This window comes from Lycium barbarum, chromosome 6 (genome assembly GCF_019175385.1).
Source record: "Lycium barbarum isolate Lr01 chromosome 6, ASM1917538v2, whole genome shotgun sequence".
Lineage (NCBI taxonomy): Eukaryota > Viridiplantae > Streptophyta > Magnoliopsida > Solanales > Solanaceae > Lycium > Lycium barbarum.
In genome coordinates this window covers 14,894,819-14,922,353 of record NC_083342.1, presented here as the reverse complement: position 1 = coordinate 14,922,353, position 27,535 = coordinate 14,894,819, and the positions used below count along the sequence as shown (strand labels likewise).

The window sequence follows — 27,535 nt, the reverse complement described above, 5'->3', positions numbered from 1 at the left end:
TTGACTGATCTTGGTTGTTGCCTACTGGTTTTTGAGTCTCTCCGGTGACCAACGAGTTGAAGAAGGCATGGTATGGGTCCCACATTTTCCATGTGTACGTGTTTGGTTGGTTGTTTGTTCATTCAATAAAATTCGGGTTGGGTTTTAATTAGAACCGGGTATTAGAATTGGGAATGAGTCATTTTATTCTTTGGCTACCACGTGGCACTCCGTTTAAATGAAGGGTAAATCTGTGCCGGTAGGGGTATAATTGAACGAAAAGTATAACGAAGGGTACGAATAAATAATTCTAAAAGTTCAAGGGTATTTTTGACCTTTTTCCGTTCTTTTTATTGGCGATAACTTTTAAAAGACAAAATGGACATTGAGCTTAACTCTACCTCCAAAGCTAGCTCAAGAGGAGGTGATGATTACCGAAGAAAAGTTGAAGATACAATAATTCAAAGTCATAGCGGACGGGGACTCAACAGTTTCAGTTTAAGATTCATGACTCATGACTAGGGCAGGGGAAAAAGAAAAGGTGGACTAAGATGAAGCTATAAAAGAAGTTTAGCATAAGTTACAATATAAAATAGAAATACTGAAACATAAGTAGGTAGCTTATTTTATTAGATTATGTCTCCTAAATAGATGATCAGTGGGTAACCCACCGCCGTCCGACAAGAATGTATCGGCCAGCCTCCCTACTTCTAGGGGCCAATTTTGATAGTTAGTAGCCTTTGAGTAAAGAAAGTCCAGATTCTGGTGTGTCAAATTTGTCCATGATTATAACTATACTTCAACTCATCATTCAGTAACATGAGAAACCAAATGATTAGTGCAAAAGGGATACTCATAATGGTTTCATTTATAATTTTAAAACTAGCATTACAAACTTATTAAAGCCAAATATGCTCTTTCAAGTTTCAAAGATACACCTGAGAAGAATAGGGAAAAGCTATTGTCACCTTCAGCTATTAAACAACACAACTAGTTGTACTTAATTTTATATCACTCGTCCCTCCAGGATTAACTTTTCCTTGATGGTGGGGATACTTTTTTAGAACTTTTGTATTTAAAAATGTGTGGAGTCTCTTGGTCTTAAAGAAACATAGAGAATTAGAAATCATGTTGCTGATTGTACTGTATTTCTATTCCCCCCTCCCCCACCCCCCCACCCAGCTGAATACTGCAGGTACAGAAAATACATTAAGGGGTTGTTTGGTCTGTGGGATAAATAATTCCACACTTGGTTGGACTTTTGATTTCGGGATTAGCAATTTCAGGATTATTTATTCCACAATTGAGGAGTTCTTTTATACCACTCTCAATGAGGGGTAACATTCCCGTGATTAATGATCCCGGGATAAAACATCAAAATGACAAAGATGCCCTTCTCCGTAGCTCTTCTCCCGAAGTCCTTTTAAGAAATTCAAGGTTAAAATTGAAAATAAAAGTTTATCCCAATATGTCTAGTGTAAACAAAACATGTTTTATATATAATCCGTATATCCTATTGTTAGTCTAATAAATCAAATATTTACTAAAAAAAAAATATATCACCCAAATACTTCCTCGTTATTTGATTGGAAAAGGGCCAAATATACCCCTGTACTATTGGAAAACGGTCAAATATACCCCTTGTTATATTTTGGATTCAAATATACTCATGTCGTTATACTATTGGTTCAAATATATCCCTCTTCCGTTAAAGTTGTCCACCTTGAACATCCTATCCTACATGGCTACATGGCACTGACGTGGATGCCATGTGGCATTGCCACCTCATCAACCTAACCCAATTTGCTTCTACCCTCTTCCACCACTAAAATGTTCACCCCCTCCACCACCATTGCCACTGTTACCGGCAGGCAAGTGCAGTTGTAGAGCAAGGGTGACAAACAAATCTCGCAATCTGAAAACGAAGCAATGCCTAGAGAATTAGTTCCACAATAACACAACTTGTAAAACGGGATGTTACTTAAAACCGAACTGAGAGATGAAACTTAAAGTGCTTGTAAAACAGGATGTTACTTAAAACGGAACTGAGAGATTAAACTCAAAGTATTTGTGTCTAACCCAATCATACTGATTTGCACGACCAATAAAAATACCAGAAGACAAGCCGAAAATGGAAAATCAAACTCCGTCCCAAGATCTTCAGTTATGATTGAAAAACCCACCCATGATGGATAAGTAAATATCGAGAAGTCATGAAATATACATTCTCAATGTTAGAACATCACCATTCAAAAATTTATGCTACTTACCTAAGCACACAGTAGATAGAGTAACGGTGGCAATGGTGGTGGAGAGGGTGGAAATTTTAGTGATGGAAGAGGGAAGAACTAAAATGGGTTAGGGGTGATGAGGTGGCAACATGCATCCACGTCAGTGCCACGTAGGATAGGATGTCCAAGGTGGACAATTTTAACGCTCGGGGGGGGGGGGGGGGGGGTATATATTTGAACCAATAGTATAACGACAGAGGTATATTTGAACCCAAAGTATAACGGGGGGTATATTTGACACTTTTTCAATAGTACAGGGGTATATTTGACCCTTTTCCGTTATTTGATTCTCGTATTACAATTCATTATAACTTGCTCATGACGGAACGACCCCTTCCAATGGCCGCAAATCTTTTTTCACTTGAAGCTGTTCTTCGGCCTCATTTGTTTTTATTAAGATGACGACATTTGAATTTGAATGTATATCTGAATATTAAGGTGTGCATTAAGATTTAGATGTCAAATCTGAATACACATCTGAATATTAAGATGTCGTATTAAGATCTAAATGCTAAATTTGACTGTTTATGTTTTTTAACATTTGAATGTGTAAAATTTATCTTTATTTAAAATTTACTCCTATTAAATATAAAATTTAATAATATACGAAATTAAATCTAATAACATATCAACCAAGATATTTGTTTTAAATTATATAACAATGGTGATGATCCTGGCTAGTGGGGGTGGTTGGGATGGTGTTGGCTAATGGTGATGTTTTGGATGGTAGCTAGTGATAATGGTGGCCGGTAGTAGAAGTTGGTGGTAGTAGTTGGTATTGACGGTTGATAGTTGGATGACAATGATAGTTAATTGTGGTGGTGAATTACGACGGTGGTTAGAATATATAATGATGATCGCTGGTGGTAATTGTCAGTAGTGATCCGTGCTTGTTGTGGTAATGATGATTGTAAATTGTGGCTAGTGGTAGTAATTGACAACGGTGGTCGTTTTGGCTAATGGTGGTTGGAGGTGGTGATAATATAAATACTAGTGAACGACGATGACAGTAGTTCATAATGATGGTTATGGTGGTAATGGTGAATGAATGTTTTGGTAGAAATATTTTAATAGACATTTTAATTGTATTAAAACTTTGTTATAGATTTTAATTATTTGGATTCACTAAGTGGTTGTAACATAAACAAATAAACGCATTTAATAATTAAGATCTGAATGATTAAGATTCTACCTAAAAACAAATAAATTTAATGATTGAGATATGAATGATTAAGATTAAGATCTTCATAAAACCTTAGTTGTGTTCAATAATTCGTTTTAAAGGAAATAGATTCAAGATTTTAAATCAGTAAACATGGACCAGTCTTGTACTCATTCTATTGACAATAGGTACATAGGTGGTGTAAGTAGAAAGAAAGAAATTGGCCAAAAATAGGACATTTTGGGTTCGGAAAGGAACCTATTTTGTCTCAACTCTTCTGAGTTTTCGTGCTTATTTAATGCCCAATTTAATATGTACCTTAGTTGTTTCTAGAAAATTAAGCAATGTTGGATAAGATGAGGATGAAAGGAGCACTAAACTTTTGTTTGCCAAATCGCTATCAACTTCCTTTGATCATAAACTTGTTTGAAACATCTAAAGAAGTGTAAATAGACCAACACTAGTCAAGTCATTATTTGGTTAATTTCTTGAAAGGATTTGTGGTGAGGCACTTAAATATGTTTTTTGTTTAGTTGTTATTATGTTATCCCATGTAATCATTTTTATCAGGTTGTCGATTAATGTTTATAACAAAAACTTATATATAACTAACTTATTAGTTACTCATATCAGGTTTATAATTAGTACTTACAATAGAAAATTTGCATGTAATTATCTTATAAGTAATATGATTGTATAGGAATTTTTTTATATAACAGTGCACATAACTTAAACTCAATAATTGTTGTCCTACAAGGGAAGTAGTAGTTGGCATTGCCTATTGAGAATGCTTTATGTTGCCTTAATGAACTTGTCTGCCTCGAAAGTGATAGACAAATGTTAATTAGGTAACAAGCACCAAGTATGAATATTTCTTGATGCTCATGAATAGTGCTATCCATTGAAACAATCAGTTTTATTTAGCTGTCATTCTTCTGGCCACAATTATCTTTTTTACTTTTTGAACACAAATCTTCCTCAGCAGAACAATTTCTGTAGACTAGAGCGATTGATGTTGAAGAATTACCGGATGAGTTATGATTAGTGAAATAACATTTGAATCTGAATTTAATCAAAGTAGGATCTTTATTTATACAGCATAGAATCAAATTAGGATCATGACTATATGCTGCGACTATTACTTCTATTTCACGGTTAAAATGGACAAAAATCATGGATTGGATCCATGGTCTAGGGAATTTGAATTATCATGCATGTAGTTGTAATTTCATTTTCATCACGCTTATTAATATAGATTTTTAATAAAAAATATTTTCTTCTCTTACTGATCATTATTTATGAATACTTTTTCTTTTTAACTACTAGTATATATGATATCTGACAAATTTACTAATCCAATTAATCCTAGTTTACGTTGTGTTGAACCCATTAACGGGGGAAGCTCTCCTTACACTACTAAAAAGAGTGGAACTTCCGCCGAAGTACTTTCCATTGGAAATTTGTTGGGAACGTTTCTGAAGTACTTTTCCTAATTTTAGACGGAAATGTTCATTGGAAATTCCTGATTTTTAAGTAGTGCTATCAGAGGTTTCTCCATTCATGACTGGGCTCAAATTTAAGACCTTTAATTAAAGACGAAGAGATCCATCCATCTCCCTGCAACCCTCCCTTTGGTGATATTATTCACAAACTCACTTGATGTGAAGATCTAAAAGAACCCCATGCATGGTCCACATATATAAGTCTTGCATGGACCCTGGAAATGCACAACTCTTAAGACTTGCAAATAGAAGCTCCAAATAATGGACATTTTTTAATCATTATGCAAATAAGCCACATGTACATAATTGCCTAATCTCAATCCTAAAACAAATTCTTGATTAAACATCACTAATAAAACTTAGGAAGCACATAACTGCCACACAATTAAAGACTTCCTTAACAATAAAACTTGAGGAACTCTTTCTTCTTTTTCTTTTTCTAAAGTTTTTCTCCCTTTACTTTGAATACATATGATTATGGAATAAGGTTTGATGAAAAGGCATCAAGAAATCCAATCCAATTCTCATCATCCTCTTCCCCTTCCTCTAATCTTGATTGATTCCAATATTCGTTCTGAGGATTCCTCTCAATTTCATCATTTCTTGCAAACCTTCCTCTTATGCGAGGTCTACTATCTGCCAAAGTTTTCCTGCACTCATACTGATATTTGGCCCAAAAATAATTGATGTGAGATTTAACATCAGGACTCAGCAATAGACTATGTATATAGCTAAACATAAAAAATAACAATTAATTTTATTTAACAATGAATAGCGACAGATTAGTAACGAATTCAGTAATTTTTTTTTTAGTGAGGTGTGTGAAAGATACAGTAATTTTTATGTCATTTGAAAGTCCTTACTGTGGCCCCTAAAGCGCATTAACTTTTAAAAGACATATCACAAGTCTTGTAATGCACATGGTACGTGCTTTAATTATATGCATGTATATAAACTATCCAGAATAATAATAATAATACTTCCGTCTCATCTACTGAGTCGTAATCAGTAAGTATTTTATTATGGATTTAACTCACATAGTAATGATTAATGACAACATAACTATTTTTTATACATTATTTGTGCAATTTAACATGTTTAGTACTAGTAAATCACTATTTTAATCAAATTACCAATAAATCATATTCATCGAAATTTAGCCGTAATTACCTTATAAGTACTTAAAGTATGAATTGTTTTACACTATTAATACATAGAACTTAAATTCTTTTTCTTCGTAAGGATCAGTACATGGTGTAAATATTGCATACACGTGAATTAATTACCTTGATCTTCTTGTTAAAATTTCTTTGATTTCTCTTGCTTCTGTATCTTTCAATCCGCTCTTTCTTCTCTTCAGGACTGTATCTGCAAGCTTTATTCATTCCTTCGATTATACTGTTACTCTCACTAGATAAAGTGCTTTCTGATCTGTGATTATGTTGCATCAGTAGGTGCATTACCTGTTGCATATATATATATGTAAATATGTAATTGGAAGTTAGCGAGTTAATCAAATAATCAAGTATATGACTAAAATATTTTTATGATAGGATAAAACTTATATGCATTAATAGTATACAAAGAAAGTTCACATTATCAATGTACTTTAACATAGCGTAACAAGTAACAAATCTTATTTTCTAGGTTAATAATGTTATTTTTATGATGGTTAACCATATTTATCTTTTAGGTGACCGAATAACGCGTTTTTTTTTTAACTATCCCCGTAAGTTAAATTTTTTAAGATATGAGTTACACACTAATTCATAAAAGAATTTTTATGTTATAACGTCTCCTAAAGAGTAACTACCAGTAATCATCCACAAACAGTAGAATTGGTAAAATGGAAAGTAAGGTGTTTACATGCTAAAACAAGCAACTAAAGTGAAATGAAAATAGTGTAATTATAAAATAAATCCTTTATATAGATTCTATATATAAGAATTTTTTACATTATCAGGTCATTCGAAGAATATCAACATATAAGACTCTTTAAAATGTGGGATTTATAATCATGAAAATAAGATAGTCTACCTGCAAATCGCCGGTGCTTGAAACCTTTCTGACGGAGCTAGTTTCCGAGTCAATAAAACCAGTGGGAGAAGAAACAAGTGGACAAAATCCGTCCATATTTCTGACAAGTGAGTGACTACTTATGCTTCTTTGAAGCAAAGTTGTTGGATGATAGCTTGTAACTGAACTGGCAGGAGAATCGTAACTACTACTACTATAACCAAATTCTGACTTCAATGGGGATAGTGAGTCAAATTCAATATTTACTGAAGGAATGGCCAAAGGTAAAGGAGTGGGAAAATGGTTATACACATAATTAGAATTGTTCTCCATACGATGATTGTTGTATCCGTACATAGTGCAGATGTTTTTTGTGTTGGGATGATTTTTTTGAAACTTGTGAAAGAAAGAGAGAAAATTTAGAATGTGGAAATGAGTGAAGATGATTTGAGATTGTTATGAGAGGGAATTGGTGCGTGAATACCTTCTTAAAGGAAACGGACGTCTTGGAATGTGACGATGAACTGATGTCATTTTTCTTGAGAGACGTTGACTTGATACGTTGGCCTACATGTCGCTACAATAGCACTTTTCTTTTTCAAAATCAGCTGATATTTGAAATTTATTGATTCGACTAATTTTAATTTACGTACATTACTCTCTGAGACATTGTTATGGTGATAGGATTAAGAGAGGGAGGCGTAAGGAGAGAAAATAGACCTCTTAATAAATGAACCTTGGCATTGAACTACTTTGAAACAAGTCTGTTTTGTTCCTATCTCAAGGAAAAGATTTCTAACTTTAATTTTCTCCGCCGCTATCTCATGCCACTTATTTTTCTGAATCGATTTCTGGTGTCAGTCAATTAAGATTCGCCATCAATACAGTGAAGAGGGGGTCACTAAATTGATCTTGAATACATGGCAGATAGATTATATGGACAAGAGAGATTATTCAGATGGTAAACGTCCTTCATCTCTAACCCGAAGATTGTGAATTCGAGTTATCAAGAGAGCAAAAAGAAAGGGCGCTCCTGAGGGAGGAGTAAGAGAGAGAGAGTATATGACCATAGGTAAATTCTACTAATGTAAAAAAAAAAAAAAAAAAATATACTGTTAATTTTTTTTTTTTTTGGATTAATATATAAGTTATATATAGTTGTTATTTTAAGGAAATTTGACACTATTAGCAAAATTACGCCAACTGTGACACGTTGTCAAATCAATATTGATATACACAATTACCATCAAACTTATAGAGCCCGTTTGGATTGGCTTATAAGTTGCCTATAAGCTGTTTTCAGCTTTTTTGAGTGTTTGACTGGCCAGCTTAAAGTCATTTTATTTATAAAATAAGTCCAAAAAAATAATTGGGTCCTTTTGGCTTAGCTTGTCTAAAGCAGCTTATAAGCTGAAAACATCTTATAAGCCAAAAAAAAATAAGTTAGCCTACCCCATTTTTTTTTTTTTTTGGAAGCTTCTTATTTTAAGCCCATCCAAACTGGCTCATAGTCTAGTGCTATCTGTTGGAATTTCCCCTATATTAATAGAGGTGTTCGGTTCTCATTAGTCATTACTCCTTTCCACTTCCTCATGTACGAGTATTAATAGAAAACTAATACTCCCTCCGGATCAAAAAAGAGTCTACTTAGCAAATTAAAAAAAAATTAACTTTATTTTTCTATATTTATCCCTATTAAGGGTTATATGATCAAATCTCAATGTCTATTTAATTAGAGGTAGTTTATTCAAATTACCTATTTTTATTTAAAAGTTAGTATTTTTTTAAGGGATGTGCAAATGACTAAGTAAACCTTTTTTTTTATCCGGAGGGAGCAGTATAATTAACAATGTAGTCAAACTTTCTTTTCTCATTTTTTTTTTTTTTTTGTGTGTGTGTGTTGGCGTGGGGGGGGGGGGGGGTAAGAGGGATTGTGGTATAGCGGTGGTCCAATGAATCTCTTTGAAAGTAGCTTAATAATCTGCCTCCCAGAGACATCAATTCCTACCCAACTTGCGCTTTGAAAATAGATACAATACAAGACCCCACCACTTTAGTCCTAAGCTTTCAAAAAAAAAGGATCAATTTTTTGTAAAAAATAAATCAAATCATATATTTTAATCTCTAGCCATGTGACGGGCAATATAAGATCTTAATAATTTTGTTGTGTCTATATTAGGTTAGGGATTATAATAACATGACTATTAAAGTATTAATCATCATTAGAGCGACATAATACGGTTCAAACTTCGGATTAAATGTTCAACTAGTGTCATTAATGGACTTATCACATGGAACCCCTCTTCTTAAAATGGATGAATTGACTAGTGACATGGTTAGATGTCACACTCATGACCATTTTTGCATCCCTTTACTGAAACTGCACTAATAGATAAGTATATAGTATTTGGGTTGGGCGTAGTAAAAATTTACATCAAATTAGTAAATGCAGGAGAGATGTTTTTCACACATTTATTATTTAAATAATTACTTATGTTGTTACAAATTTTCGGTGTATATATATATATATATATATATAGACACACACACCGTTGTCATGCTATTCTATATGTCAATTATCTTTTTCTTTTTCTTTTTTTAAATCTAATAAGCTTTAAATTATTATTATTTCGATCATGAATTTGGATAGATGTCGATATTTGTGCAATTACTAATAATATGTTTCCTGAAAGAAACTCGAATCACTAACAAAACCATATAATATGTAAGTGTTTGCTACAAAGATTGATGATAAGTATAAATCAAGTCTTTTGCGGAGATAAAAGGAAATTATAACACTAACAGATACTTTAATTACACTGTAAGACTATTATATATTTGAAGGCTTTTTAAAGTTATCATACGAGTATTAATTATAGGAATTAAACTATAGGAGCAACTGCCAATATACTATGATTTGTGAAGAAAAAATATATTTGACGAAATGACTCCTTTAAAATATTTCTTATGGTAGATCAAACACGAAAGGTGTCATTCTTAGCTAGGCAGACAGCTAGTAGCCTAGTAGTAGTAGATCTAACATGTAAGCTTTTCTTCCTTTAGCTAACAGGTAATTTGAGATAAAATGGTAGCGGTGAACCTGTTGCTATTGAATTCGTTTCCCACTTGATTAATAGTTGGGAATAGGGCCAAAATTTATATTTGAACTATTCGAAACAGAATAAAACTTTTCTTCCTGTTTCATTTCTGGGATAAAGAAGTCCTCACCGTAAGTCAAGTAGTTAAAAACTATCCTCTTTACTAGCCAAATAACTCAAAAATACCCTCTCCACTAGTGGTTGCTTCAAAATAATTCTTTAGTTTAAAGTTTGAAATAAGTGCTCTTAGAGCCCGTTTGGATTGGCTTATAAGTTGCTAATAAGTTGTTTTCAGCTTTTTTGAGTGTTTGACTGACCAGCTTAAAGTCATTTTGTGCTTAAAATAAGCTCAAAAAAATAATTGGGCCCATTTGACTTAGCTTATCTAAAGCAACTTATAAGCTGAAAACAACTTATAAGCAAAAAAATAAATAAGTTAGACTACCCCAACTTATTTTTTTTAGCTTATAAGCTGCAAACAGCTTATAGGCATAAGCCCATCCAAACAGGCTCTTAATTATTAAGATTTGAGCAAAAATTTATATTGGAGATTATGAAATTACTTTAAACTATCTTTATTTATTTGTTTTAGTAGGCAACAATTACCCTCTCATGTATGATTGTGATTCTTTTTCTTGACTCGACCATGTGCATTGATCGATAGTGGTGAGACTTGTTTTTATTTTTATTTTTCATCCATTGTCTGCATAGCCGCGGACCCAGGATTTGAGCGCAACGCGGGCATCACTGTCTTTAGTTCACCAATTACTAGCGACAAAGTTAGGCATGCGACTCTTAAAAAACTTAATGATTATGATAGCAAAGTAGAAACTTCAATATTATCAAATATCATTAATTTTGTACTAATATAACAAAAGTACATCATCAACTCATACTTAAACTCGGCGCGTTTTCATTTTTAAAAAACGGTCAATACATCATTGCTTAAGTTGCAAATACTTTCTTCTCAAAGTAACAAATCAAACAATTATTTAAAAATACATCACTAATAGTACTACGTAATTCATCTCTAATGTACTTCATGGATGAGAACGTTGTTTCAACAGTTGCATTCGCGACAGGTAAAATCAAAGTCAACTTCACACGTAAATAAACAAGTGAATAAATCTCCACTAGATTTGCATCAACCAACGCTTTTGCCAAATCAATAATTTAAAGACCTTAAGTTAATTATACATTTGTACTTGTTATATAAATGATGAATATTATTCACTTGCCACTTTCTTAATTAAAAAATCCAAATTTAATAATATGATACGATTTTAGGGCTTAGTATAAGATAATACATTATTTAATTAAATTAAACCTATAAAGTTATGCCTTCCTCAATCCCCAGGAATTAAATATTATTATATAGTTAAATAATAAGTAATTTATGTTAGTCATTGAAAAAGAAGGGAAAACTTTACCGTGAGATAAGTCCGATTGTTGGCTCGAATTGGATTACCGGAAAATTTGATGAGTCTTTGAGAAAAAGGAGAGGCGAAGGAGGGGTTTCGTCTTATGTTACGTTGGGAAAAAGAAGTGGGAAGTAGGAAAAGATCTTTTGGAATTTGGAGTTTTTGTGGGGAGGGACTTAATGAAAAAGTAAAGTGGGAGGGGGACTAAGCAATAAAAAAGGTATAAAAAAAAAATTAAATAGATTATGTGACCAATTTGTATAGACACAGATTTGTACAATTGTCCTCCACAAAATAAAATAAAATTTTGTAGCAGCTGAGGCTTGAACTCGGGTCACAAGCTCTAGCTCTGGAGCACACTTACCAACTGAATTACTTTAGCAATTATGTTTAGGGGTCCTTCTAAAATATATCATAATTTTTCAAGGTATATAAATATATGTACATAGAATTTTTTTCGAAGTTACCGGAGACATGTACCCCCACCCTTCAAGGTGGGTCCGCCCCTGGTTGTCTGGTGTTCTTTTTGGGCTCCGGAATAATCCGAATTCGCGCCACGTAAACACATTAAAAGACGGAAGCATTCTCTACTACAAGAACTCAATTTAAAAGTTGCAATATGTAATTAAATTTTCCTCTCATATTCTTAATGTTCTAAACCTCATTTTCGTGTGTGGTTAAACTTTTCATTTAGGGGTCATTTCAAGGCTTATAAATGAATCCATATAACAGTATAAGGCAATATATCATTGACTCAATTAAATCATGGATATGATGATTCCCAATTGACATTCCTTGCATTCACATATAGCCAATATCACCATGTGAAAGAGACTGGGGACCTCTAAAGCATCTTATATTTGTTGCTCTGTGTACTGAGTAGAGGCAGAGTTAGAATTTAAAATTTATGGGTTTTGAATTCTAATTTTTTTAAGTTATTGGACTCTAAATTAATAATTTATATGTATTTAATGAAATTTTAAGATAAATATAAAATTTAAACTAAAGCTACTAAGTTTGGTCGAATCCGTAGCCAACATTCTAGCTCCAGCCCTGACCGAGAATGGGGTATATGTAGGTCCTCAAGAATCATCTGCATCACTTCTCATGAATTGTATCTTTCTGTCTGGTATATACATGATTGCTTTTTAGACTTCAAATTTTCTGCATGTTAAGATGCAAGAAAAGTAAAAAGAAACCAGCTAGATCTAGGTCTACTTTGACGTTTCGTTCGTTGGTTGGTCAATATATAAGTCTATAAGTTTGAAACCAATCAGAAACCTAAACATCTTAGTATGAGCTCTGTTGCAATTGGAACTTCCATTCCCCTAGTTTATTATGGACTGCGAAACTATTTGCGTACCGTTATCAAACGCATTATATATGCAGCAATAAATTTTGTCGCTCGAAAATAATCAAGACTAGAAAATAATATAACAAGTGAAGTATTTTATTTCCGAGTAAAATGAATGTTAACGATTTCTAAAAATTATGTCTGCGTTTTGAGAAAGTATCTTCCAATTCTCCTCTTCAACAATTGGCTCAAGGGCTTGAGGGTGTTTTTGAATTTGTTTGAGTTGTGTTTGAACTCAAAGACTTGTAGCTTAATATTGAATCTGAATTTTATTCTGAATGTGAACCTGATTATTTCATCACAAACGTTTTTTTTTATAGTTTTCACGAACATTAATTATGTCACGAATAAGTAACATCGATCTTGAACGCCTTGAGATTTAATTTGTCGTCATTCTTGATATTGAATACTTGTGGGAAAATGCAATTGAGTGCTTGAATGTTTGCAGTTTCTAGAGAAATATACCCTTTTATCCTCAAGCCCTCTTGCATCTTCTTGTGATCCTCTCAAAGAGTAACCGGGTCGTTGACACTTATACCCCTATTTTGTGCTGGTCTTTAATTTTTTACCCCTCATAATAAATAGTTATTTCGTGGGCCATAAATTTATATTTTCGAATCATAATATCTCAGAAATTATGCCCGTATGACTAAAGAATTTATGCCTTCCTCGGCATAAGTTCGATTGTTAAAGGACAAAAATTAAAGATCAATCCATTTGAAGGGAAAATCATTCGTCGGAGGAGTAATTTCCCAGAAAAGGCCATTCGCACAAATGCCCCTATTTTGGAGCGGTCTTTAAGTTTTGCCCTTCAGCATTTTTGGGCCGGCATAAATTTAGATTTCACTCGGCAAATTAAAGTTTACATGTAAATCGACATACATATTATAACATCCCACAAGTTATGACGGACACGTCAAAACTTTCAACACTCAACATAATCTGAAAAACGGCATAAGTTTAGATTTCGCTCGGCATATGTATCTTAACATATCACAAGTTATGCCGGACACGGCAACTTTTTCAACACTCAAGATAATCTGGAAAATACTACACAACTTATGCCGCATAACTTAATTCCTACGGAACTTTGGCTCATATAGGCAAAAGCTCAATATCTAAAGATAAAAATGTTACAGAAATTATGTCGAGTGAAGCGGGTCTGTATATTTTTGTTAGAGTAGCAAGGGGCAAATTAAAGACCACATATATGAGAGGCAAAAATTAAAGACCAGTGCTTTTGAAGGACAATCCGTGCACAAACTTCTCCCAGAAAAGGCTATTGGGCGATTGGGCTTGCTCTATATAGGGGCGAGCTTAGAGCCACTTTCCATAACCACAAAGTGGTAACTTGTGAATTTACCCCTTTTAAAAACTCGTAATATATCTATTTTTCAAAGGCAGGACGAAAATTGATCAGTGAACATTGTCTTTTAAGTCTCTCTCTCTCTGTGGCCTAGCCTTCTTCATTGCTTGAGAATTTTTAAGCGTTACTCATGTTCGGTGGAGATTATATTCACTCTGGTATCGTAACAATTAAACTTGAAGTTGAAAGAGACTTAACATTGGATCTTATTGATTTACAGCTTGATATTTGCACCGAAATATGATATATGATTTTCAATTTGCCATAAAAGCCATCATTTTCAAAATACTTTTTTCTTTACAAGCTGCATAAGCCGCCCCCTCGATCCCAAGTACAAGATGTTATAATTAAAAGTCAACTATAGAAAAGAAAAGTTGGAAATCAACGGAGAAGCTGACTAAACCATTAACTTTGACGGCTACACATTACTCCGTAAGGTTTTATGTATTTATGAACTTTATAAAACTAATAGTATCTTATTAGGTTAAAACCACAACCACGTACATAACTTACTGTACCCCATAGACGATATGAAATCTAGAAGTGTAATTTACTGCCATTATTTTAATTAAGTACTGATCCATTTAGATAATCACTTATTTTACAAGATTATTACAACAAAAAGTCCATAATTAGTAGGAATATTGGCTTATTTCAACTTACATGTGATCACCATGCATCCATCACTGTACCAAACAATCAGAATTGACTCCTTTTTTTTCTTTGAAAGAATTAGTATTGCTGTCATTTGGTTTATTATTGATAATTTTGATTATTGATTACCCTAATAAAAACACCTCATTTATAAGCTGTGTGATGATCGATGTAAGTTCAATTAATTGATGAATGACGAACTAGATAACAATGAGGCAGATATGGAATATCATGCTAAGAATAATATATCTAAACCTTTTTAATTTATTTTGCCAAACAACATGATAGCATTCAGAGATTTTATTCTTTTGTGAACATGTATGTAGCTGCACAAATAGAAAGGACCAAAACTAGGCAGAAAACTTGGAACTAAATATTTCTTTCTTCCAAAAGATAAGATAAAATAAGCTAATATCTATTCTTTTCCTTTGTTTTCTTGATTGGTGCATGTCATCCTTGCGCATGACTCATGGACATGTTGTCCAAGTGCAACTTCACAGTTCAAACTGCACTAGGCAATGTTCAGTTCCACCCAAAAAACTCGTTCTTCTTCTAGCGATTAATGCATCGGTCCATAGAGTTGTTCATGTACCAGTAAAAAATTTGACAGCTATTATGGTCCCTGCTTCTTTCGAGTGGAATTTTAGGTTGAGGAGTTACTCAAAATGTTGTCAATATATCATTATTCCTAGTTTGTATAATAAGTCAATTTATTATTCTTTGCCATGCACCCTTTTCGAGTTCAAAACTTGTTTTAGTCTCTATTAGTGGTGACATTATAAGTCCCTCCCTACGACTCATGAATTAAGGTTAATTCTCACAATAATTAAGAAGGTCTGCCCGATATTCATTTTTTACGAACATCCATAACTGAGTCAACTAAAGAATGGGCCAAAATTAGAGGACACCTCCCATGGTTCACCTCTAACCAGTTTGACATGTCTTCCCCCTTGATTATGGAGCCATTTGGACATGATTTCATCTCATATTTGGACATGCAATTTGGATTTCTTAAGTTACAGTTTTTTTTATAAACATAAAAACTCCACAAGTTGTGAAACCGTCAAAATATTCCAATTCTTATACAATCTTACCAAATGAGTAAATCATAGTTTATAATAAAATTAATACGTTACTAGAAGGACTTTCTAAAAAATACAACATCAATTGATCAAACTTCAATTCAATAAAAAGGAAAATTTAACATGAATAGTAATAAAACTACTCTTTAATATAATACTCCCACATGGTAAACATGATTGGTAAATATATTTTACCAACTTGCAGATTAATATTTAATACAAATGGTTGGTAAACATGATTGGTAAATATATCTACCAACTTATGGTCTTTTTTTACAAAATATAAACGTATGGGTTTACATTTATATTTTTTTGAAATCGTGATTTCAAATCCCAAATTCTGCCTTTTTGGATGATTTGAGATTTCATCTTATGAGATGAAATCAGAGATGAAATCGCATGTCCAAACGCTGATTTCATCTCATGATTTCATCTCAAGAGAAAATCGCATATCCAAACGCCTACTATATGTTTAACGTGATCAATCGGCCAGAGAGCCGAGCTATTAGTAATAAAAATGAAGAAACTGAGGAGAAGAGCATCCTATGTGCTAGGGCCAGAGCACCCACAAATAATGCACACCTATAAACATTAATCATATATCCTACTATGTGAAATGCACTCATGTCTCTTTCTCGTTTGGAATATAGAAGAAAGAATAGACAAGGTGCATTTTTTCTTCTGGTGAAAATTTGCAATAAAACGATTGTGAAATGTTTTGTCCTCAATGACCCATTTTTTACTGTAGGTTCTGATTTTGTCAAATGGGGTCGAAAATGAAAACAGTTTCCTCCACTTAGAATAATTGCTTTTAGATTTTGGCTTTGGCAGTTCATTTCTGTAAATGATCGAGAAATGACAATAGATAAGTAGTTATTCACACTGTTTCATAAGATTATGGCCATTATTAGAAGAGTGCACTGTGCACATGTAAAAGTTGAAAATACTCAAAATCATGATAGTATCGCCATGAATTGCAAAAATAAAAATCATAGCAATGTTGTTTTATAAACAAAATCTTGCAGGGCACACCACCATAAATTCTACAGCCATCCCCGACTTTTGAGGAGTTAATAGTCTATTTGGTCAACTTTCTAAAATTTGTTTATCTTGAAAAGTGTTTTTCAGTTTTTTTTTCTCGAAAATTAACAGTTTGTGTTTGATTAATTAATTTGAAAGAAAAAATACAAATATAATAGCGCGAATTTGTGCTTGGCCACGATTCCAAAAGTTTTATTAGGGAAAACTTTTTTTTTTCTTCAGCCCATCGTTACTACTCAAAAGCACTTATTTGTTTTCCTAAAAGTTTGACCAAATACTCCAACTCTCTTTAAAAAAAACCAAAAATTTTGGCCAAACAAGCTATTATTAATCATGTGCTAAATTATTTATAGTCATCTCTGTTATATGGAAGATACAAAATGTCTTTATTATAAGAATAATAGTTACTATCAGTTTTTACCTTTTTCGGATATTGAGCACTGGCCTAACGTTTGGTTTTGATATAGAAAAGATTGCTTTAGCAATGCAGCAATTAATAACGTAGTCTTTCTTTATTAATTCCAGTTATTTTTCCTAGTTTGCCAATTTTATGGGTGCAAGTGTGCAACCTAACTGCGCCTTGCCCTTTTCCACAATCTTGACAAGTGGATTTTTCTATTAAGTAACAAGAATTACACAATCAAATCAATAGTATAAGTTTTTACTTTGTACACTAAATATGAGCAACTTATCTAGAAAAGAAAATTAGTAATTTAAGTCGTTCAAATTACACTAAATTAATATGTAAGCTATTTATTCCGTCAATGAAAGAAAAGGTTTTCAATTTTAAAAATTGAAGGAAAAAATTCCTGGCGTTTAATTGAAATCAGTTTTTGCGAAAATTTGATTTTTTTTTTCTTGTCTTTCCAATTGCTTTTCTTCCAAAGCCACCATCCAATTGCTTTTCTTCAAAATTGTCGAGCAAAAGTCACCTAAGAGTACAGTATACTATTTGGACTTTCGTGTGACTTCTTCACCCCTCAACTTTCATTTTCTTGCACTACACTATTTTGACTTTTTTGTTGTGACTTCTTCACCCCTCAACTTTCACTTTCTAGGCTCTAGCACACTTAGCAAGCACATGCAGCCATTTGCATGGGCTACACTTTTTTTTCAGCACTAAAAGATCTATTAAAAGTCTCCTTATGGTCAACGGATCATAGAGGGGAAGAAATTGCTGTTAAATGACGAAGTGGACCACAAGGTTGACACAAATTATTTTAGGTTGTACTCTCTCCAATCCGTCTCTGACATAGTTTCAATTGATATAAATTTAACAAATAAAATAAAGACTTTTGTGATGATATTATTTTGTTTCACATTCAGTCCCACAATTTTAGTACAAATAGTGGATAAAATTAATCCGAAACTAATTAATACCGATAACCAAACTCGGAATAAAATAATCCTACATTTTATCCCGAAATTATTATTCTTCTTCCACCGACCAAATAACCGATCAGTCTACCAATAAGTGATAACTTGTTTTCTTTTCTCTTCGCAATTACTATCGACACTAACAAGAGTTTGGCACTATAGCACTAGCTAGCTTAGTGAGATGGATGACTAAAATTGAAGGGTTACATAAAACTTGTCTATCCCTTAAATTTTGCTTGTATGACATTATTTCCTGTTTAATCTCTTTCAGATTAAATGACATATATATTTTTTATATTTAGAAACTCTAACTATTTTTTTTTTTATTATTTTTTATTTTATTTAAAGCCACCTTCATGGTGGGGGGTTAGGCTTCACCCCTACCTTGTATATTAATAACCAAAAGGAAAATACATGCACCCGAGGTATGAAGTGCCTAACCTCAGTATAAGTTTCTAAAGCTTTGGGCATACCCATTGCTTCTATCCTTGTTCTCCACGGTCTAAAATTAAAATATTTATAAAAATTAGGACCATAGGTCACTATAGAGATGGTGAGGGAGTGAATCTCATGTTCCCAGTTTAGCTACTATGAGAAAGTTAGAAAAACAATGATCCGAGATATATGATCAGTTTTACTGTACCCTTTCGGCTTAGATGTCCCAAAAGAATCTATACAACAAGTAGTTCAACTGATGTGCAAAAGGAAAATGATCTTAAACTTCAATGGGGGTCAATCAAGATTCCAACCTTGCCCATAACTTTAAACTTTGTCTTTTTCTATAAAAGAAGAAAGGGAGATAGGAGAAGATCTAAAAGATAATCTAACTAGTGGTTCTGGTATAATGTCTTCAATAATGTTATGATCTTTGTTGCTTGTGGGGGTGGGGAGCTAGGGTTCATTTGACCTTAAAGAGTTGATATTCTAACCATGATATGAGATATTGACTTGTGTAGCCCTTCCACATCAATGGTCACACTGAAAGAAAATTGATGAAGGGAATGAATCTCACATCGGTTGAAGGATGAGAACCATGTGTTCCTTATATGGCTTGGGCTCCTCCTTCTTTTGATCTGCTTTTGGGGTGTGAGTTAGGCCCAAGATCCATATTTAACAAAAATGAAGCTATGAATTAAACTGTAAACAAGTTCCATCTTTTCTTTTTCTTTTTTTTTTGGTTAAAGAAAATTCTCTTGGAGTTGAGGTGATAGAGAAAGAAGCAATTAAAAAAGCACTTCAATTGTAAAAGATAAGGTAAACGGAGCACTATAGTCAATTTCACTTATGCATTTTTGCTAGCTCCCACGTTAAAATTAATAATTTTTACACTACACAGCAACCAAACAGATAGCACAACGAAAAAGATAACCTTAACTTTCTTTTATGTTAAACTTTTTAGCATTAATATCACTGTAAATTCAGTGTATATTATTATGTACTTTAGGAATTTCACAATTACTGGTTCAGTAATAAAGAAACCTTTTGCATAAGATGTAAATTATGATTTATGTGTTGGAAGAAACAAGCAATAACCAAATTTGCACAACGAGGTAACAGCGGAAGAAATATCCAAGTCGAAACTTCCCACACTATTTGAATCAAGAGAAGACAATAAACACTAACACAAATGGAAATCCGGGCAGCAGCTATACCAACAATAAAATAGCAAAGCAAGCAAAAATAAATCGAATGCAAGAGACACTAAATTTACGTGGTAAAACCCCTTTAAGGTGAAGAGGAAACATCCACAGGACCTCCGGCCCACAAAAGCTCCACTAAAATCAACAAAAGTTACAACAATGTTCTCCAAATGACTACAACAACAAAGCTAAGCATGGAGCAACAATACATAAAAGATAGCACCAAAACTAGTGAAGAAAAGGAGAGAAATCACCCCAAAAATTGAGCTACTGTTCGTACTCGAAAACTGGAGCTACAAACCACAAAATCCGATCTCTACCATTGAAATCTAAGAACCAGATGTTGAGAAACTCCAGTTCAAATTTCAGCACGATCCAACGGTTAAAGAATCGGGAAAAGCAATTTAAAACGGACTGCTGTAGCAGAAAATTTCTGGACGAAAATCTGTTTTCTCTCTCACGTTTTTCTCTATATATGCCTGCTATGAATTCACTCTTGTGTTCTGAAAATAAGACCTAAATTGATCCTATATATAGAGGAATTTTTGGGCAACTATGGTCTGGTCCAAATTGGATTAGGTTTTATTAATCCAATTCCATATAGGGAGGGAAAACCCAAAAACCTAACAATTCTCCCCCTCTCGGCTATGTGGAGGAAACCGCCATCCCGGTGATCAAGTAACACTCTAAATCTAGACTTGCAGCCAAGCCCAGAACAACCTGAATGGATGACATCTTCACAAATGGAGAAAAGATTTCATCAAAATCAACTCCCTTCTTCTAATTAAAGCCCTTGACAACCAATTTAGCCTTGTACCGTGGAACTGGGTTACCATCTTCATGTTTCACCCTAAAAACCCACATGTTTTTCAAAGCTTTTCTATCTCTAGGAAGCTTAACCAAATCAAATGTATGATTATCATGCAAGGATTTAATCTTATCTTGCATAGCATCAAACCACCTTTCTTTTTCTTTACTATCCATGGCCTCATCAAAACTTTCAGGTTCTCCCCCATCAGTCAAGAGTACAAACTCATTGGGAGAATAACAAGATGAAGGTACTTTCTCTCTAATAGATCTTCTGAGAGAACTCTCTGGACCATCAATAGCAGCTGGTTGCTGGCCAACCACATCATCTTCCACTGGAGCATCAACAACATCATGCTGGTCATTCTGAACATGATCACTATCTTACATTATCAACTTAATCTTCATTATTTTGAATGTGCAATAGTCACAGGAACTGGATCAACATCAACTAAGCTCTTATTGCTCTGAGAATCAACCTTCTCAACTTTATCAAAATCTTCAATTGTCTGGTCTTCAAAGACCACAACAACACGGCTTCTAACAAGTTTCTTCTCAACTGGATCATAGAAACGATAGCCAAATTCGTCTTGACCATAACCAATGAAGATACACTGCCTGGTTTTAACTTCCAGCTTTAACCATCATCCTTAGGAACATGCACAAAAGCCTTACACCCGAAGACTCTCAGATGAGTATAAGAGACATCCTTACCAAACCAAACTCTGTCAGGGACATCACCATCCAACGCAACAGTATGAGATAAATTGATAACATAAGCAGCAGTATTAAGTTCTTCTGCCCAAAATGAATCTGGCAGCTTAGCATCTGAAAGCAAGCATCTAACCCTCTCAACTAGAGTTCTGTTCATCCTCTCTGCTAAAGCATTTAACTGAGGAGTCTTTGGAGGAGTTTTCTGATACCGAATGCCCTGCTGTCTAAAATAATTATCAAAAGGATCAATGTATTTACCACCATTGTCTGAGCGGATGCATTTTAGTTTTTTCCCTGTCTGTCTATCAACCAAGGCCTGAAAAGTCTTGAACACATCAAATACTTGATCCTTAGACTTCAAAGGAAATACCCAGAGTTTGCGAGAATGATCATCAATAAAAGTCACAGAGTAAACTGCACCACCACGAGAGCTTACTTTAAATGGACTACATAAATCAGAAAGTACCAACTCCAACAAATCAAGCTTTCTTGAAGGTGAATGGCTCTTAAAAGAAACTATTTTATGTTTCCCGGCTAAGCAATAAACACATCTCTTTAACTTTGCTTGTTTAACTCCAGAAAGCAAATTCTTCTTAGCCAAGTTATCAATTCCCTTCTCGCTCATATGACTCATCCTTCTATGCCATAATTATGATGAAGTATCATTCTCCACCAAATTTACTGAGTCACCACAAATGGAGCCCTAAAATAAGTACAAGTCAGACATCTTGTAACCTCGAGCCACAACCATTGAACCTCTAATTAGCTTCCACTGGCCACCACCAACAGTTTGCAAGCTTTCCTACAGAAATCAAATTCAAACGAACATCTGGAGCATGCTTGACATTGTTAAGAACCAACGTCGAACCATTCTTACTTTTCAAGCAAACTGTGCCATTACCAAATACCTCAACCTCACTATCATTGCATATTCGTAACATTTCAAAATTACCCGAAGTATAAGAAGAAAATAATTCCTTCTTTGGCGTGACATGAGAAGTGGCACCTGAATCCACAAACCAGGTAGACTCATCACAAACAAGATTGATATTATTTTTACCACAAGTAACAAGAAGATCATTTTTAGTAGCAACAACAACACGATTTTCAGTAGCGCCTTCTTTCTTTTGCCTTTTCTAGTCTCTCTTAAACTTGTAGCAATGTTTCTTGATGTGCCCTTTCAAGTGACAATAGTCACATGTAATATTCTTGTACCTGGAGGATCTTGACTTGCTTCTACTTTTGCCTCTATCATTCTGACCTCTATAGTTACTTCTCCCCCTGTCTTCAATAACCAAAACATCGGAGTGTGAAGTTGAAAAAGACGAAGCTTGAGATCTTCTTCTCATCTCTTCATTCAAAACACCACTCTTAGCATATTCCATAGTTACACCATCACTGGGAGCAGAATTAGTCAAAGGAACTCGAAGAGTTTCCCAAGAGTCTGGTAGAGTATTAAGAAGCCAAAGTCCCTGTATTTCTTCATCAAACTTGACACCTATTCCAGACAGCTGATCAAGAACACCCTGAAAATCATTGATATGATCAGAAATAGGACTGCCCTCTTTGTATCTAACATTCATCAATTGTTTCAGTAGGAACAACTTATTATGGCCAGTCTTCGAAGCATAAAGTGTCTCTAGCTTTTCCCACAAGCTTTTAGCATTTGTCTCATTCACAATATGATTTCGAACATTATCTTCAACCCATTGCCTAATATAGCCACAAACCTGTAAGTGCTCAAATTTCCAATCCTCATCTTCAATAGACTCGATTTTCTTAGAAGCAAACACAGGTAAATGCAATTTCTTGACAAATAGAAGATCTTTCATCTTGCTTTTCCAAATATGGTAATTACTGCTATTTAAGCAAACCATCTTGATCATAGTTGCCTCCATCATTCAAATAGACGATCAACACAACCAAATACAACCACAAGCTCTGGTACCACTTTGTTGGGAAGAAACAAGCAATAACCAAATTGCACAATGAGGTAACAGCGGAAGAAATACCCAATTCGAAACTTCCCACACTATTTGAATCAAGAGAAGACAATAAACACTAGCACAAATGGAAATTCGGGCAGCAGCTATACCAACAATAAAATAGCAAAGCAAGCAAAAATAAATCGAATGCAAGAGACACCAAATTTATGTGGTAAAACCCCTTCAAGGGGAAGAGGAAACATCCACGGGACCTCCGGCATACAAAAGTTCCACTAAAATCAACAAGAGTTACAACAATGTTCTCCAAATGACTACAACAACAAAGCCAAGCACGGAGCAATAATACATAAAACACTACTAAAAGAACACCTTTTACCGACCTCAAAAAACCGACCTCAGTTGAGGTCGGAAAAAAAACCGACCTCATGAGGTCGGTAAAGTCGTAATACGTATTTTTTAATTTTTTAAAAAATAAACCGACCTCATGAGGTCGGTAATATTGTATCAAAATTTGAAAAAATAATATACCGACCTCACTAGGTCGGGAATTTATTTGATGATAAATGTAAAATATTTTATTTTTTATTTAAAATAATACCGACCTCGTGAGGTCGGTATATTTAATAATTTTATTTTTTATTTAAAATAATACCGACCTCGTGAGGTCAGTATTCTTTTAAATTAAAAATATATTTAATTTAAAAGAATACCGACCTCACGAGGTCGGTATTATTTTAAATAAAAAATAAAATATTTTACTTATACCGACCTCATGAGGTCGGTATAATCTGTCAAATAAAGACCCATTATACCCGTTCCTATACTCGTTCCCAAACCCTTATTTTTTACATTTCTCTATCTCTCTTCCTCTCATGTTTTCTCTCCCTCTCTCTAACCCTAATCACGCCATCACCATCATCGTTCCTGTCGGTCACCGTCGCCGCCGTCCCTACCCACTAACGCCGTCTCCGTCGCCGTCCACGGCCAGCCATTTGAGGTATGCTTTCTTTCTTTTTCTGGCTAAGAAATTTGTTCACCATGTAAAGTAGTGTCGTTGCCTTAAGCAAAATAGTTGGGTTTTGTTTTTCTCTTCTTTGTATGGGTCAATGCGAGTTGTTTCAATTTTGAATGTCTTTCTAATGTATGGGATATTTGGTTTTCACCATTCTTGAGTGCAAAATTATAGAAAAATGAATTAGTGGGTAAAGGAGTGGGAAGAAGCTGGCTAGAGAAGTAATTTGACTTCTACTATTCTCCATTTGTAACAGAAGCAGCTTTTAAGATCTGTCCTCAATCTTTTGGAAGTATGCAAAGTACTGTGTAATCCTTGAAGTTATGGAATCAAAGTGAGGAAAAATAAAACAGCTTATGTGAAATGAAAGGATTTGTTTGGGTTGGCAGGAAGAGATTTAGAAGTAGAAATTTTTCAGCTAGAAAATCGGAAGGGGTTGATTTAGGGGTCCAGCTGGAATTCTTTATATGAATTAGAATCTGATATGAAATGTAAATTTAAGAATATTGTTGAAAGATTGTAATATGTATTTTAACCCACCTATGTGGCTAGAAAAGTAATTTGATGGATTAGGCAAGACTAAATATTTTTCTTATGGAAAGACAAATCAGTGGTTGTTTGAATTTTCATCTCTGTTAAAGAACCCTTTTTTAGTTGGGATTTTGCCATGGATGGTGTTTGAGTGTGAAGTTAACTGAGCATTGTAACCATGGACTAAAATCGAAAATGTGTAAAGTAGTAAAAGGAGCACCATACTTTTTTCTTTTCTGGCTACCAAAACTGGAACGGTACATTTCTTTGATAACTTTCTCTTATTTCAGCTTCTTAATTTCAGTTCTGCTTCCATTCATAGATATGTAATTTGCTATAGGGCAACTGGTGATTTGGCTTTTCATAAAAATGTGAAATTGACATGCCCATTTTCCTTTCATGATCAGTAATGTCTGCAAACTGAGTTAGTGGCTGAATAATGATATATCTTCCGAAGAATAAATTACACCAGTGTCTTAAGATGAGGAATTCATGATCACTCACGTGAAGAAGAAGAAGAAAAACATCGATGAACCAGACGAATGGTGTGAGGAACGGGCTGAGCGGACCTACGTAGGCATCCTTTTATTTTACATATTTTACAAGTTGAAAGTTTTGGATGAGAAACATTTGTGAAATTTGGTTGCTGCCTCTTCTTCAATGTGTAGTCGTTTTGTTGTAGTATGCAATAAACTGCATTTGGTTGTAGGTTTTATTTGATCCAAAAACCTTCCTAAATCACTTTCATCAATGTATCCAGAAAGGGGACATTATTTAGTTAAATAGAAACAAAAACACAAACAAGAACAAATAAGAAGTATGGTTGGTTTTTAGCTAAGGGGCATCCTATGAGCCATTCTTATCAGGAATTGATGTTTAAGTTAGATATTATAGACTAGAGACACAGTGTTTGTTAGGAAAGAGTTACTAATTGATTTTGTTCATAATTGGCTATGAATTTTGGCATGGCACAATTGCTATCGAATCATAGAGAACCAAGTGAAATGTAACAAAATAGAAGGAAAATCCAAGAAATGGAAGGCAAGATATATGTTATTCTCTTTCTCTAATCTTTACCTCAATGAGAAAATGAGCTAAAAAGTTTCTAGAAAAGAGGAAATTCAGATAGATCACTAAAATAGAACAAACTAACCTTGTATTCCTCAATGGTGTCATATCCAAGAGCAACATCATCTATTTTTCTTGGAAAAAAGTAAGACAAGATAAGACTGATTTCTTCAAAAACTTACAGAAAACAGTACTCATCAAGAAAACTGAAACAGTAACATGTGTAAAAATAGGAATATGTTTCCCAAAATATGGGATTGATTAGGTAAAAGACAGACATACCATTCTTATCAGGAAGAAAAATGGAGATGATCCTGGCACCATAATTGTAACCTTAACAGAGAAATCTCCTTTCTTAATCTCATAGACCCCTATATTTTGGCTTGTAACACTAGTAGCAGCAATACACAAATGAATAAACAGATCAACAAACTAATTTTTGAAGGCATAGTCAACTCTAGTGGTTTTGAGACTTGAGAGTGTCTTAGTGACAACTTCTGAAATATGTACACTCCTCCAATATCCTTGGCCTTATTGGAACATGTCATACTTTAGTTTGTTGCATTTTTTAAGAAAACAAATGTTATATTTACATGTTTGCAGCACATTCTTTTGAGTTATTGCTCTCAAGTTCCAGTACAAGGATTTGCTTTTACCTTTTCTGTTGAGAGCTTGTAGATGTTAAGTATACATTGCAGTTGTATTTAAGTCCTTTGTATCAATTTTCTTATAGCAATATTTGTTGTAGCACTTCAACCAATCTCTATGGTTTTCTTTTATGAAATCTTGATTACACTTGGTTGTTTACTTAATGTTTGATAGTTTTTGTGTTAAATTTGAGATTTATGTTGGTTGCTAATTTTACCTTTTAAATTCAGAATCAATATCAACAATCAAAGGCGAAGTTTCTTCTTACTCAGCCACCCAACACGCAGCTTCCAATACCGAGTCGTTCGATAGAGTGAGTGTTGTTGCCATGGAGCAAAAGTTAATGTCGTGGTGAATTTGTTGATTGTATAAGTGTTTTGTGGATGTTTGCGAGGGGGGAATTAGTCTAATGTTGCAGGCTAACTTAGTGTAGACTAGTTTAATGTTTTGTGGATGTTTGCGAGGGTTGAAGTAGTTTAATGTTGTGTGGATGTTTGCGAAGGTTGAAGTATTTTAATGTTTCTTGTGAATGTTTGAATGATGTTTTGATTCAATTTTGAAGTAGTTTTGAATTAAATTTGATGCGGTGCTTGTAATATGTGTTTGTTGAAGTGGTTTAATGTTTTATGTATTTGTAGTAGTTTGGTGAATTGTTGTCAGCTATTTGAGCTGGTTTTAGTTGAGTATAAAATTGTTTTCATCTTGACAGGGGTAGCTGCAAAAGCAGCTAGATTCTGCTATTTTTTTTTTGCAGAATACCGACCTCATGAGGTCGGTTTTTTGCAAAATTTTCCCAGAGTGCAAATTACCGACCTCACGAGGTCAG

The 27,535-nt window shown here is 33.9% G+C and overlaps 1 protein-coding gene across 1 annotated transcript; it reads right to left on the bottom strand.

The window, feature by feature from the left end:
* Window positions 1-5,179: 5,179 nt before the first annotated feature.
* LOC132600840 (zinc finger protein CONSTANS-like) lies at window positions 5,180-7,411 on the bottom strand. Its single transcript, XM_060314251.1, has 3 exons — window positions 6,972-7,411; window positions 6,221-6,397; window positions 5,180-5,595 (listed from the first exon to the last, which is right to left on the bottom strand). The coding sequence occupies exons 1-3, from the start codon at window positions 7,305-7,307 to the stop codon at window positions 5,410-5,412; spliced, it is 699 nt and encodes a 232-aa protein (XP_060170234.1). The 5' UTR covers window positions 7,308-7,411; the 3' UTR covers window positions 5,180-5,409.
* Window positions 7,412-27,535: the final 20,124 nt, after the last annotated feature.

Excerpts from the sequence above, each read along its gene's own strand:
- LOC132600840 (XM_060314251.1), bottom strand. The coding sequence starts at position 7,307 with ATGTACGGATACAACAATCATCGTATGGAGAACAATTCTAATTATGTG. Across the intron at positions 6,398-6,971 it reads CAAGCACCGGCGATTTGCAG|GTAATGCACCTACTGATGCA; the intron begins GTAGACTATCTT and ends TATATGCAACAG. Across the intron at positions 5,596-6,220 it reads ATTTTAACAAGAAGATCAAG|TATGAGTGCAGGAAAACTTT; the intron begins GTAATTAATTCA and ends GCCAAATATCAG.